This window comes from Hyperolius riggenbachi, chromosome 9 (assembly GCF_040937935.1).
Source record: "Hyperolius riggenbachi isolate aHypRig1 chromosome 9, aHypRig1.pri, whole genome shotgun sequence".
NCBI classification, from domain to species: domain Eukaryota; kingdom Metazoa; phylum Chordata; class Amphibia; order Anura; family Hyperoliidae; genus Hyperolius; species Hyperolius riggenbachi.
In genome coordinates this window covers 276549423-276563243 of record NC_090654.1, presented here as the reverse complement: position 1 = coordinate 276563243, position 13821 = coordinate 276549423, and the positions used below count along the sequence as shown (strand labels likewise).

The window sequence follows — 13821 nt, the reverse complement described above, 5'->3', positions numbered from 1 at the left end:
AAAATTGCTCTGGTCCGTTAGGATAAAAACCCTTGGGGGTGAACTGGTTAAATAGAGTCTGATTAAAAATGGCTTTTAAGCTTATATTCTTATATTCAACAGGGGCATGTTTGCCCCTGCTAAAACGCTGCTATCCCACGGCATAACGAGGGGTCTTTACCTGCCAAATCCCCCCTGCTGCCTCCAGGGAGCGCTTCCGTGTGAGGCAGTGCTATGAGCTGCAGCCCTGCCTCACACGCGTCTATCAGCGGCGGATCTCCGCCTCTCCCCCGCCCCTCTCAGTCTTCCTTTGCTGAGAAGGGCGGGGGAGAGGAGGAGATCCGCCACTGACAGACGCCCGTGAGGCAGAGCTGCAGCTCATAGCCCTGCCTCACACGGAAGCGGACAGGGGCAGCAAAATCCACGCCCAAGTTGGTCGTGGATTTTGCAGGGGGGGGGATTTGGGGGGGTAAAGACCCCTCGTTATGCCACGGGATAGCGACGTTTTAGCAGGGGCAAACATGCTCCTGCGGAATATAAGCTAAAAAGCCATTTTTAATCTGGCCTTAGACTCTCTAAGTGAGAACAGACACATAGAATTACATTAGCACAAGCTTTTCATATCGTTGGAGCTTAGAAAAGCACTGCTAGTGTGAGCCTGACAGATCGCGCAGAGCAGGTGCGACGCTGCTTGCAGGACACAAACAGAAGAGATCTACTGACCACTGTTGTCTTTATATTTATCCTCCAGCTTCTTCTTCAGGACCTCCATCTCCTCCAGCAGCTCCTTGTTTTTGGCATCTGATTCCTTCACTTTGCTGCAATAAAATACAAAGTAAAACTGGGAAAAGAATGTAGAGAGGTCATACAGGAGACATTTCACAGGTGCCAACCACGTGTCCCATACTCTGTGAGCAGCTGCTGCTGTCTGATCGCTGACATCTCTGCTCCATTGTTCTTCCTGCATATCAGGGGCCATCTTGTATAAGTTACCCTTTTGTAATATGTGCACACGTTAGATTCTCAACGTCCACATTGGCTGAGTTTGATCCAGTGTGTGCACCTAAAGGCAGCCATACATCTAGCGATGATGGGCAGATTCGGCCAAGAAACATCTATCGCTAATCGAATCTATCCCCCCCGGAGGCCAGTGCAAGTGATACATTACCTATCCGCAGCCTTCGTGATTCCACCATTCTCCATACGATCACGTGGTTGCCTATGAACATGGTGGCGTGTGACGTCACACGTGTGCCCTTTCTAGGCAACCACATCAGGGCGCGCGTGTCTGAAGAACGGAGAGCGCCTGGAGCCGGCGGAGGCTGCGGATAGGTAATGTACAGCTTGCACTGGTCACTGAGGGGGGGGTGGGGGGGGTGGGTGGGGGGACATTTAACATTAGGAGGGACAGTGCCAGGGGTTTCGTCATTCGTCCTGATATCACCACGCCATTACCGCCGCCCACCGGATCAAGCAAGTCGGCCCTACATCTTGCAGCATGTGTGGTCGACCAATGCAACCAATTTTGGCCCTCATTGTTGGTCGGGAACATGTACTTGGCGGCACTGATTTTCATCAGATTATAATTATCGAGTTGGAAGGTCGATCGGCCACCTGATGTACGGCTACCTTAAGTTTTACTGCTGGAGTAGATCTTTTGTTAGGGATTATTTCAATAGTTCACAGTAGAAATCAGCTGGAAGTCGGCACTCGATGTAGGTTGGACAGATATCAGAGAAACAGGTGTGTGGCTGTGCCTCTGGGCAACGAGACCATTAATACCATGAAATGAAGCTTGAGAGATCACCTTTAATTCATCCTCACAGAAGACAACAGTGTGTACGGTCTGACAGCCATTTCACAGGCTGCTTCTTCAGAGGCCAAAAATACTGTACTTTTAATGAGGGGCTGTACTGCCCCTCATGTTCCTGCGATACCCAAATAAGAGTAGTAAAAAGAGGCACCCTCATGACTGAGAAGTATGAACGGTGAGCTTATGCAAAGGTTTTGGAAACAGGCACACAGGCAATGCGACTAGCATTTTAGGGTCTGCACATTATTTACTTGCGCAAACATGGATTACTGAACTTGTGTGAGCGCAGATGTGCATTAACCCTTGGAAACTGACATATGGGTGACACTTCTATCTAAGGTCCGCCTCCATTGGCCGTACAGGAAATGATATAATCTCTGACTCACTGTGCACACCACTATCTAGGGCAGGCATGGGCAAACTCGGCCCTCCAGCTGTTACAGAACTACAAGTCCCACAATGCATTTACCTTTATGAGTCATGACTGTGGCTGTCAGACTCCTGCAATGCATTGTGCACACCACTATCTAAGGTCTGCCTCCACTGGCCCCCGCAGGAAATGACAATCTCGGACACACTGTGCACATTACTCGGATAAATAGCAATAATTACTTCTCAAAGGAGATGTTGGTGTCTTTTGCTTTCCTCAGCTCCTCTTGCACCATTTGTTTGGCTCGTATTTCAGCGTCCAACGCGGACTGCAGCTCCAGCCGCGCCGACATGTCCAGTTTCTGGCTGCGCCGCACTTTCCAGAGAGGATCCTGCGGAGACAGAGTTACAACCGCTAAAGCGACCAATACTCAACCATGTCAGGAGGTGCGCAAACAGCAAGGCCTCCAGACACACCCGGAGGAGGAGGGGATAACAGCACAGTGCATGATGGAGCTGCTCCCAGCCGCTATGGTAAGGAGGAGATACAGCTTGCTTGGCGGTGCTATTATTTAAAGTGAATGGGTAGCGCACTGTAATTTACCATTGTTTGTGCGAACGCCGCCTTCAGATCCCAATTTTTCCAATTGTTTTAGCTGACCCTGGAAGCACCATGCAGGTTACAGGGTCCCTTACTGCCTTACTGTCTTGTCATATTCTCACCACACACATGCATATTATAAGCTCATCGTATTCTCACCACACACAGGCATGACCATATAAATCACTTTACATCCCACCAATGATCTGTTGTCAACATGCAGGAGGAGCAGAAAATCAGCAGGTTTCTCAGAGACTCCCATCACCATAGCGATTACATCAGCAGGTTTCTCAGATTTCCATCATCACTATAGTGATTAAATAAGCAGGTTTCTCAGAGATTCCCATCACCATAGTGATGAAAGCAGCAAGTTTCTCAGATTCCCATCACCCTAGCAATGAAATCAGCAGGTTTCTCCAAGATTCCCGTCACCATAGCAATGAAATCAGCAGGTTTCTCAGAGATTTCCATCACTGTAGCGATGAAATCCGCATGTTTATCAGATTCTCACCACCATAGGGATGAAATCAGCAGGTTTATCAGAGATCATCACTATAGCGATTAAATCAGCAGGTTTATCAGAGATTCCCATCACCACGGCGATTTATCAGAGATTCCTATCACCACAGCGATGAAACCAGCAGGTTTATCAGAGATTCCCATCACCATAGCGATGAAATCAGCAGGTTTCTAAAAAACTTTCCATCACCATTACCGTCACGTTTCATCATATTCTCACCACACACAGGCATGTTATAAGCTCATATTCTCACCACACACACAAGCATGACAATATAAATCACTGTACATCCCACCAATGATTTGTTAACATGCAGGAGGAGCAGAAAATCAGCAGGTTTATCAGAGGTTCCCATCATCACCATAGCAATGAAATCAGCAGGTTTATCAGAGATTCCCATCACTGTAGCGATGCAATCAGCAGGTTTATCAGAGATTCCCATCACCATGACGATGAAATCAGCAGGTTTCTCAGAGATTCCCATCACCACCATATCAATGAATTCAGCAGGTTTCTCAGAGATTTCCATCATCACCATAGCGATGAAATCAGCAGGTTTATCAGAGATTCCCATCACCATGACGATGAAATCAGCAGGTTTATCAGAGATTCCTATCACCATAGCGATGCAATCAGCAGGTTTATCAGATTCCCATCACCATAGCGATGAAATCAGCAGGTTTATCAGAGATTCCCATCACCATACTGATGAAATCAGCAGGTTTCTCCAAGATTCCCATCACCATAGCGATGAAATCAGCAGGTTTCTCAGAGATTCCCATCACTGTAGCGATGAAATCAGCAGGTTTATCAGAGATTCCCATCACCATGACGATGAAATCAGCAGGTTTATCAGAGATTCCTATCACCATAGCGATGCAATCAGCAGGTTTATCAGATTCCCATCACCATAGCGATGAAATCAGCAGGTTTATCAGAGATTCCCATCACCATACTGATGAAATCAGCAGGTTTCTCCAAGATTCCCATCACCATAGCGATGAAATCAGCAGGTTTCTCAGAGATTCCCATCACTGTAGCGATGAAATCAGCATGTTTATCAGATTCTCACCACCATAGGGATGAAATCAGCAGGTTTATCAGAGATCATCACTATAGCGATTAAATCAGCAGGTTTATCAGAGATTCCCATCACCATGACAATGAAATAAGCAGGTTTAATTTCAAAAAGTAGGAGCGCAGGTATTAGACTTTGTTTGATTTTTATTTTCAATAAAAAAACCTGCAACATACAGATAAAAAATCATCTACCAAGAACCATTAATTCCCACATACAATCCATCCAACACATACACACATGGGAGTTTGCGGTGTCTATAAAAAAGATAAAAAATGATAAAAAATGAAAAATCTCTATAAAAATTCTCTGCAGAGAATCATATATAGGAATTGTCCACATATGTGAGAAGACGTATATATATATATATAGAGTTGATCCTGTATGTGATGACCATGTGTGACAGTCAGGCCACGTATTTTTGTCAATTCACCTAGAAGGATACCTACTTTTTGAAATTAATTGTGTGGCCAATTGGCAGTGAAGACAAGGGGCTCTTCACTGCAATTTAGGAAGCAGCAGGTGGAAGGATTGTCTCTGTATATATATAAATATTACGGAACTCAGTCTAGCAGCGCCATCTAGTACATTGGAAATAAGCAGGTTTATCAGATTCCTATCACCACAGCGATGAAACCAGCAGGTTGATCAAAGCTTCCCATCACCATAGCGATGAAATCAGCAGGTTTATCAGAGATTCCTATCACCATAGCGATAAAATCAGCAAGTTTATTCAAGATTCCCATCACCATAGCGATGAAATCAGCAGGTTTATTAGAGATTTCCATCACCATGGCGATTAAATCAGCAGGTTTCTCAGAGATTCCCATCACCATAGCGATGCAGAGTACCCACACAGGTAACTCACCAGCCTGTCCGAGGCGTAAGGTGCCAGGCCCTGCTGGTACGACATCTCAGGCTACAGCGACAATTAAAAACACAACACGGGTTACCAGAAATGGACACAAGGGTTGCTCCTCCATCTATCAGATTGGGCTTGTTGTGTGGGGGCCCCCCAGCTAGGACTGCAATGGCCTGGGGCACCATCTAAGTCTGGATTCATTATGGTCTTTAACTGCTAAACATTTTGGGACGACAAATCTACATCCCCTGTTAAAAACCGCCACGGTCGCAGCGCTCCCGCCTGTGCATGCTCCTGTGTTAAAGTCAATGATTGCTGCTAGCAAATAGCAACAATCATTCAATAAAGTTAGGAAAAAAAACAAACAAAAACAGTTTTACAAGTTAAAAAACGAAAGTGACATAAGCTAGTCATACACCTATAAATTTTACCCTATGTTCCAAAATGATCGATTCTGAAAAGAATTGACTCAGAGGAATTTATTTCTACCATACACATCAATTTCCAATAGATTACAGCAGGGAATCTATTGAAAAAAATCGATTTTGAATTGCAGAGTTGCACTGTTCGATGCAGTACAAAGCTATGTGCCAACATCTACCGATGCTCTTGCCTTGTCCCCAATTGTTTTTAATTGTCCATCCATGCCAGGCTATATACAATGGCAAAGTACTACTGGAGTAGAGTACCAGCTCTGACATCGAGAAGGGAAGAATGAAGGGGGAAGAGGAGGCTTTATTTATGGCATTGGTGATCGAGCGTGGATCCCAAGGAACAAAACACTTTCACCAGTTCTGTTCAAATTTTTTTTTTTTTTTTTTTTTTTTTTTTAATAAAGAGCCCCCAATGTAATCCATAACATAAATGGAGCAAGACATTATCTGGGTTTATAAGAAAAGCACGTACCAGAGTTCGAGACCCTAGGCTGGAACTTCGCAGTGTCTCCAGTTCTTCAGTCATCTTGGAGGCCAGCGCTTGTAGGTAACCGCGAGCGTCCTTCTCATCGCTCACCCTGTACGACACAACAGAAAGCCAACCTTGTGACACACTGTACACCAGCTCTGATATCTCTGCATCCCAGTGTGACAGCTTTACTCACATGACTTGTAAATCCGGTCTAACCATTGCTCTGTTGTACTTCCTGTCTATTCTGTACGCAGTGTTTACACTGTACACTGGCTCTGATATCTCTGCATCCCCGTGTAACAGCTTTACTCACATGACTTGTAAAACCGGTCTGACCATTACCGTGTTGTACTTCCTGTCTATATTGTGCACGGTGTTTACACTGTACAGCAGCTCTGATATCTCTGCATCCCTGTGTGACAGCTTTACTTACATGACTTGTAAATCTGGTCTAACCATTGGCCAAAGCTGCCCTTTTTGTCTAGAGACTGTATATTATGTATACCAGCTGTGACATCTCTGCATCTGTGAGTGAAAGCTTTACTCACATGACTTGTAAATCAGATCTGACCATTGCAGTGTTGTACTTCCTGTCTATATGACTAAACAATTTGCTTAGCGTTGTCCATCCTGCTCCTGTGATTCCTCTCTTGCTTTGAGCACAGACACGAGCAGGAAGTGATATGGAGGTGGAAATGATCAGACCAGACTAAAGATCACAGATGTAGTAGTGCAGCTTTAACAAAGGGGCGAGCAGCGGGGGTGGTGGATTGGAAGAGCTGGCTGAGTGCTCAGATTTACAGTGTGCACATCGCACAGGCTGTTGCGGGAAAAGAAGCGATTGTAACAATAAGTCGTTATGCAGATCGCATATCTCTACAGAGGAGCCCATTCAAGCAATGCATTTTAACTGTAATACTAATCGGGAGCAATGGGGAACCAATTGAAAGTGGAACTGTAGTGAAAATAAAGAATAAAATTGCTTATTTTTTTACTATATTTATTTAGGGTAGGCCCACACTTGTCTGTTCAGGATCGGATCCATTTCAAATGGATCTGCTTTTCGTAACTTTTTTTTTATCTATGCCGTTTTTTCCAAAAATGCATTTTTGCAGCATACGTTTTCAGTCCGTGGAAACATATGCTCTTCTGTGGAGTGAGAGGGGGCCCGCAGCAAGGACAAGGGTGACATCGGTCGACGGGGTTGCCTTCCCACCCTCGTGCCTCCTCCAGCTACTTGCGCAAATCCTAATGTATAGCGGCAGTGTGCAGGGAGCTTACATTCTTCCTCTGCTCGCCGCATCACTTCCTGCAATGTCACCCTCTATACTTCGGAGGGCGGCATTGCAGGAAGTGATGCGGCAAGCGGAGGAAGAAGGCAAGCTCCCCGCTCACTGCCGCTATACATTAGGTTTTGCACAAGTAGCTGGAGGAGCGGGGACGGGGGACCCAGGCGAGGGCCGGGGGGCGACCCCCCTCCCCACCAACCGCTGTCACCCCCGTCCTGGCTGCTACCCCCTCCAGCATGGCGGCCGCCTCCTCACCCCCAGGCTGTGACACGGAAACAGATCCATTTCTTTCTGTGTCCAAAACTGCCTGTTTAGAGGGGGATCCGCTTCCCTATTCCCCTGCATTACCCCTCCGTGTATCCGGATCCATGTGCGGTCTGGGAAAATGCTGCAAATCAGGACCGTTCAATCAGGTTTTTAGAACGGATTCCTCTAAACGTAGGCGGATCCGTTTTTTTTGTTGGGTGAAGACAGCTGCTATTTTTATCATTGGTATCCGTGGCTCTGGTTTTGATCCGGGCTGAAAAACTGAGCCACGGATACGTTTTCGGAGCAAGTGTGAACCGGCCCCTATAGATTATTTAGTCAGTGTTTGCCCATTGTAAGATCTTTCCTCAACCTGATTTACATGAAATGTATCACTGGTGGTGACATCTTTAGTTCTGCCAGGTGATCTGTACGGAATGTTCGTTACTGAGAGTTCTGTGTACAGAGGGAGATGCTGCTCGCTTGGCATTTGGAAAATTTTCCACAATGCAACGAGGTTCACAGACAGCAAACTGTCAGAACCATGGTAGTGACATCACACTGTGGGAGGGGTTTCACCACAATATCAGCCATACAGACCCCCCTGATGATCCATTTGAGAAAAGGAATAGATTTCTCATGGGAAATGGGGTATCAGCTACTGATTGGGATGACGTTCAATCCTGGGAAGCCATTCCTTTTTAATATGCACTTATACCTTGTGGTTCTCTAGGGCTGGCAGGGTCACAGCAGGGCAACGCTCAGTCTTTGGTGACTCCGCAGTACTTTGTCAGGACTTCACAGAAGCAGCAATCAGGATGTGTGAATGAAGTCCTGAGCAAGCTTTGCCAAAACACTCCCAACAAGCCACAAGAATAGACGCGGGAAGAGCCGCTTCCTGTATCAGACAATGGGGAGATGGGAAACTCACCACTGGATGATTTCAGCAATCTGAGCCTCCCAATGAGCCACAGACTCCTTCTTGGAGGTCAAGTCCTGCAGCTCGTCCTCCATCTGCCTGTTCTGTGCCGTCAGTTTATCCACAAAGGAGCAGAGCTGCGGAGGGGAAAGAAACAATTACTATTCCAAAGTGATTAAAGGGACACTTAAGTCAAACAAAAAAAAAAATGAGTTTTACTCACCTGGGGCTTCCAATAGCCCCCTGCAGCTGTCCGGTGCCCTCGCAGTCTCCCTCCGATCCTCCTGGCCCCGCCGGCAGCCACTTCCTGTTTCGGTGACAGGAGCTGACAGGCTGGGGACGCGAGTGATTATTCGCGTTCCTGGCCACAATAGTGCCATCTATGCTGCTATAGCATATATCATATACCATATAGCAGCATAGAGGGTGCTAATGTGTCTGGGAACGCGAAGAATCACTCGCGTCCCCAGCCTGTCAGCTCCTGTCACCGAAACAGGAAGTGGCTGCCGGCGGGGCCAGGAGGATCGGAGGGAGACGGCGAGGGCACCGGACAGCTGCAGGGGGCTATTGGAAGCCCCAGGTGAGTAAAACCCATTTTTTTGTTTGACTTAAGCGTCCCTTTAAAGCAGGCCTGAACTCACAACTTCCTCTCTGCTCTAAAACACAACGGCATAATAACCAATATTTTTTTGTTACAGCTGATAAAAAGCCTGCCAGAAATCTGCAGTGTGTCGACTTCCTGCTTTCATGGAACATAACATAGGATTAACTTCCTGTGTTTACAAATTAGCTGCTCTGCTGAGGCTGTCAACTGACATAGCAAATTACAGTTGTGATTAGTCACAGGGGCAATTAGACAGGCTAATCTCTCTAAATACATACAGGGTGCATTTTTCTCTGTTTTCCTTCTTTCATGTGCAAGAGTTCAGGTCCACTTTAATGGACACCTGAAGGGAGAAGAATATGGAGGCTGACATATTTATTTCTTTTTAAACAATACCAGTTGCCCGGCAGCCCTGTTGGTCTATTTGGCTGCAGCAGTGTCTGAATAACACCAGAAAAAAAGCATGCAGCCAATCCTGTCAGATCGGACAATGTCAGAAACCCCTGATCTGTGTCATGCTTGTTCAGGGGCTATGGCTGAAAGTATTAGAGGCAGAGGACCAGCAGGACAGCCAGGCAACTGGGTTTTCCTTAAAAGGAAATAAACATGGCAGCCTCCATATACATCTCTCTTCAGTTATTCTTTAAAGTGTACCGGAGACGAAAACATAAACGCTTCTTTACTTATCTGGGGTTTCTTGTAACTCCCTGTAGTTTATCTGCTCCTCCTCATCCTCCTGCCCCCCTCATTTCCGCAGCTGTGAGTCCCATAAAGTTATTAACTCAGCTGAGTGCAGACTACTTTTTCTGCGCAGTCCTGGCTATGCGCACCACCCAATTGTGTCCCCGTTGCAGAGACGACACTGCGCATGTACAGTTTGTTAAGACTGTAACTGCACTTGCGCAGAATGCTCCCCAGCTACAGAAGCACGATCAGTGGTGCAGAAGGCTTCACAACGGCACAACAGAAGGGATCGGAAGGAGATCGAGGGAGTAGAATGATTACAGGGGGCTGGAGAAAGCAGCAGGTAGGTTAAAATATTTCCCCTCTCTTGCTTCAGGTCTCTAAAGTACCAGCATGAACTAAACATTGTGTAATGCAAACGACACATACTATGGTCAGGATATGGAGCATGCCCATATAACATGCTCTTGTCTGCCCCGCTGTGCTGCCTCTCGCTCTCCCCGCACCGCTGTGCTGCCTCTCGCACTCCCCGCACCGCAAGTGCTGCCTCTCGCTCTCCCCGCACCGCAAGTGCTGCCTCTCGCTCTCCCCGCACCGCAAGTGCTGCCTCTCGCTCTCCCCGCACCGCAAGTGCTGCCTCTCGCTCTCCCCGCACCGCAAGTGCTGCCTCTCGCTCTCCCCGCACCGCAAGTGCTGCCTCTCGCTCTCCCCGCACCGCAAGTGCTGCCTCTCGCTCTCCCCGCACCGCAAGTGCTGCCCCTCGCGCTCCCCGCACCGCAAGTGCTGCCCCTCGCTCTCCCCGCACCGCAAGTGCTGCCTCTCGCTCTAACCGCACCGCAAGTGCTGCCTCTCGCTCTCCCCGCACCGCAAGTGCTGCCTCTCGCTCTCCCCGCACCGCAAGTGCTGCCTCTCGCTCTCCCCGCACCGCAAGTGCTGCCTCTCGCTCTCCCCGCACCGCAAGTGCTGCCTCTCGCTCTCCCCGCACCGCAAGTGCTGCCCCTCGCTCTCCCCGCACCGCAAGTGCTGCCCCTCGCTCTCCCCGCACCGCAAGTGCTGCCCCTCGCTCTCCCCGCACCGCAAGTGCTGCCCCTCGCTCTCCCCGCAAGTGCTGCCCCTCGCTCTCCCCGCAAGTGCTGCCCCTCGCTCTCCCCGCAAGTGCTGCCCCTCGCTCTCCCCGCAAGTGCTGCCCCTCGCTCTCCCCGCAAGTGCTGCCCCTCGCTCTCCCCGCAAGTGCTGCCCCTCGCTCTCCCCGCAAGTGCTGCCCCTCGCTCTCCCCGCAAGTGCTGCCCCTCGCTCTCCCCGCAAGTGCTGCCCCTCGCTCTCCCCGCAAGTGCTGCCCCTCGCTCTCCCCGCAAGTGCTGCCCCTTGCTCTCCCCACAAGTGCTGCCCCTCGCTCTCCCCGCACCGCAAGTGCTGCCCCTCGCTCTCCCCGCACCGCAAGTGCTGCACCTCGCTCTCCCCGCACCGCAAGTGCTGCCCCTCGCTCTCCCCGCACCGCAAGTGCTGCCCCTCGCTCTCCCCGCACCGCAAGTGCTGCCCCTCGCTCTCCCCGCACCGCAAGTGCTGCCCCTCGCTCTCCCCGCACCGCAAGTGCTGCCCCTCGCTCTCCCCGCACCGCAAGTGCTGCCCCTCGCTCTCCCCGCACCGCAAGTGCTGCCCCTCGCTCTCCCCGCACCGCAAGTGCTGCCCCTCGCTCTCCCCGCACCGCAAGTGCTGCCCCTCGCTCTCCCCGCACTGCAAGTGCAGCCCCTCGCTCTCCCCGCACCGCAAGTGCTGCCTCTCGCTCTCCCCGCACCGCAAGTGCTGCCTCTCGCTCTCCCTGCACCGCAAGTGCTGCCTCTCGCTCTCTCCCTGCACCACTTGTGCTGCCTCTCGCTCTCTCCCTGTACCGCCTCTCTCTCTGCACTGCCCCCCTTTCTCTGCATCGCTGTGTTGCCTCTCTCTGCAGCACTGTGCTGTCTTCACATCACTGTACTCTCTCTCTCTGCACCACTGCACCATCTCTCTCCCTCCGGGCCACTATACATTGTCTCTGCTTCACCTTGGTCTCTGTCTCTTTCAGAGCTCCGTTGAGACAGGTAATTAAAGAGCCCCACCAGGCAGGTGATCCTACCCTCTCAGTCTCTGTAGATAGCTTCTTATTTTCCTCCAGGAGAATCGTCCGTTCTCGCTCATACTTCTCCTTCACGGTGCCCACCGCCTCCTCCAATTCACTTTGCCTGGAAAACACACAGAGCACTGATCACACAACAAACTCCTACATACACGGCAAGAAGAGATCATCAGCAATCTCAGGAGCGGTACCCACACCAGACACCAGCTAATATAACTGGGCACTGCAGTGCAGATGCCGGCCAAGTCATTACAGCAGGAGGGGGGGTTAAAATGATCAACCCCTCATTTATATTAGCTTTTGCAATTAACAGTAGAATGCAGGTTTTCCTTGTTACATGCTTTGAAAATATGTCGAAAACAGAATTTCTGCAATTACAAAAAAACATTTCATGAGTTAAGACTACTACATTTTTGTGGCCTCCATTTCTGAACAGAGTGAGGGAGGAGCCTCCTGTTCACTTCCCCCTCCCATCTCCATAGAACAGATTATACAGAGCCCAGCAGTGGGTACGTCATGTGAATGTTCAGGGGGACTAATGTTGGGAATACCCCATGAGGTATTTTTGGCAGATAGATGACTCAATAGATCGTTTCTGACAGGTCCGATCTAATTTTGATTGTTTTTAATGATCGATTTACTCATAGAAATGAATGTAAAATTGATTTGAAAAACGGAAATTCGCTAATCATTGAATTGGATGAAAACTGGTGCCAGCAAAAGCATGCCCAATCGACGATGCAACCAATTTTGGGGGGAGAGTGTGCGGCGGTTATGGCGAGTGATATCGGGACGAGCAACAAATGCAATGAAATCTAAATGTGGACAGTACAATACATGTTATGTAAGCAGAACAAGTATTTATTTATTATTTATATGTGTTTTTTTTTCTTTTTTACTGGGACAGTATGGATGCCCCTGCTGCTTTAAAGAGGAATGGTCTTGAAAATCGGAAAATGTAAAAAACCATACAAATAAGTAGTAAGTTTCTTCCAGAGTTAAAATAGCTATAAATTACTTTTCTCCTATGTTGCTGTCACTTACAGTAAGTAGTAGAAATCTGACATTACCGACAGATTTCGGACCAGCCCATCTTCTCATAGGGGGGTTCTCAGTGCTTTCTTTATTTTTAAAAGCACTTAGTGAATGGCAGTTGCTCCGCCCAACTGCCAACACGGTGTGCAGCAAGCAGGGAGGACGGCCAGCATCATTGTATTAATCATTTTCAGGGAAAGAATAAAGGCCATGCTGAGAATCCCCTATGGAGAGATGGACCGGCCCAAAACCTGTCGGTAATGTCGGATTTCTACTACCTACTGTAAGTGACAGCAACGTAGGAGAAAAGTGATTTATGGCTCATTTTACTCTGGGAGAAACACATTTCTTATTTTAAATTTTAAGATTTTTTGCGATGGTTCCTCTTTAACAAGCCATATGAAATATTTGTGTAGCTTACGCCAGCCTGATCGAGCCACACCCCCTCTTTTCTGATGACTCATCCTACTGTACTACTTTACCCTATTTCACAGACCAGACAGCATGAGACATCAAAAGGGAGGGGCAAGGCGTGATCAGGTAGGAGTCCGCAAGTTCAGCTGTGACTCTACAACTAGAGAACTGCAATTTTCATGTGACTGTGATAGAAAAAACATTTTACCTCTTGCACACTGCATGCGATTCCGATTTTTAATCTATTTTCACATGCGATTACGATTTTTGATCGGTATGGCATGCTGCGTTTTTCTTTTGATTGCATCCAGGGAAAATCGGAATTGCAAATCGGATTTGCAGTGTGCAGGGAGCCTCAGGCCTCTTGCACACTACATGCGATTCAGATT

General features: G+C 48.4%; 1 protein-coding gene across 4 annotated transcripts in view; it reads right to left on the bottom strand.

Annotated features, from left to right (window-relative positions):
* The window catches only part of CDC42BPB (CDC42 binding protein kinase beta), a 183471-nt gene that overhangs the window by 60742 nt on the left and 108908 nt on the right, over nucleotides 1-13821 (bottom strand). For 2 of the 4 annotated variants that reach the window (XM_068254625.1, XM_068254627.1), the window contains exons 16-21: nucleotides 11984-12089; nucleotides 8595-8719; nucleotides 6129-6234; nucleotides 5229-5279; nucleotides 2405-2553; nucleotides 703-797 (exon numbers count right to left, since the gene is read on the bottom strand). In XM_068254625.1, coding sequence (XP_068110726.1) covers nucleotides 703-797; nucleotides 2405-2553; nucleotides 5229-5279; nucleotides 6129-6234; nucleotides 8595-8719; nucleotides 11984-12089 — 632 coding nt within the window. The remainder of the gene's footprint in view (nucleotides 1-702; nucleotides 798-2404; nucleotides 2554-5228; nucleotides 5280-6128; nucleotides 6235-8594; nucleotides 8720-11983; nucleotides 12090-13821) is intronic. The other 2 variants (XM_068254626.1, XM_068254628.1) reach the window with 1 other exon arrangement.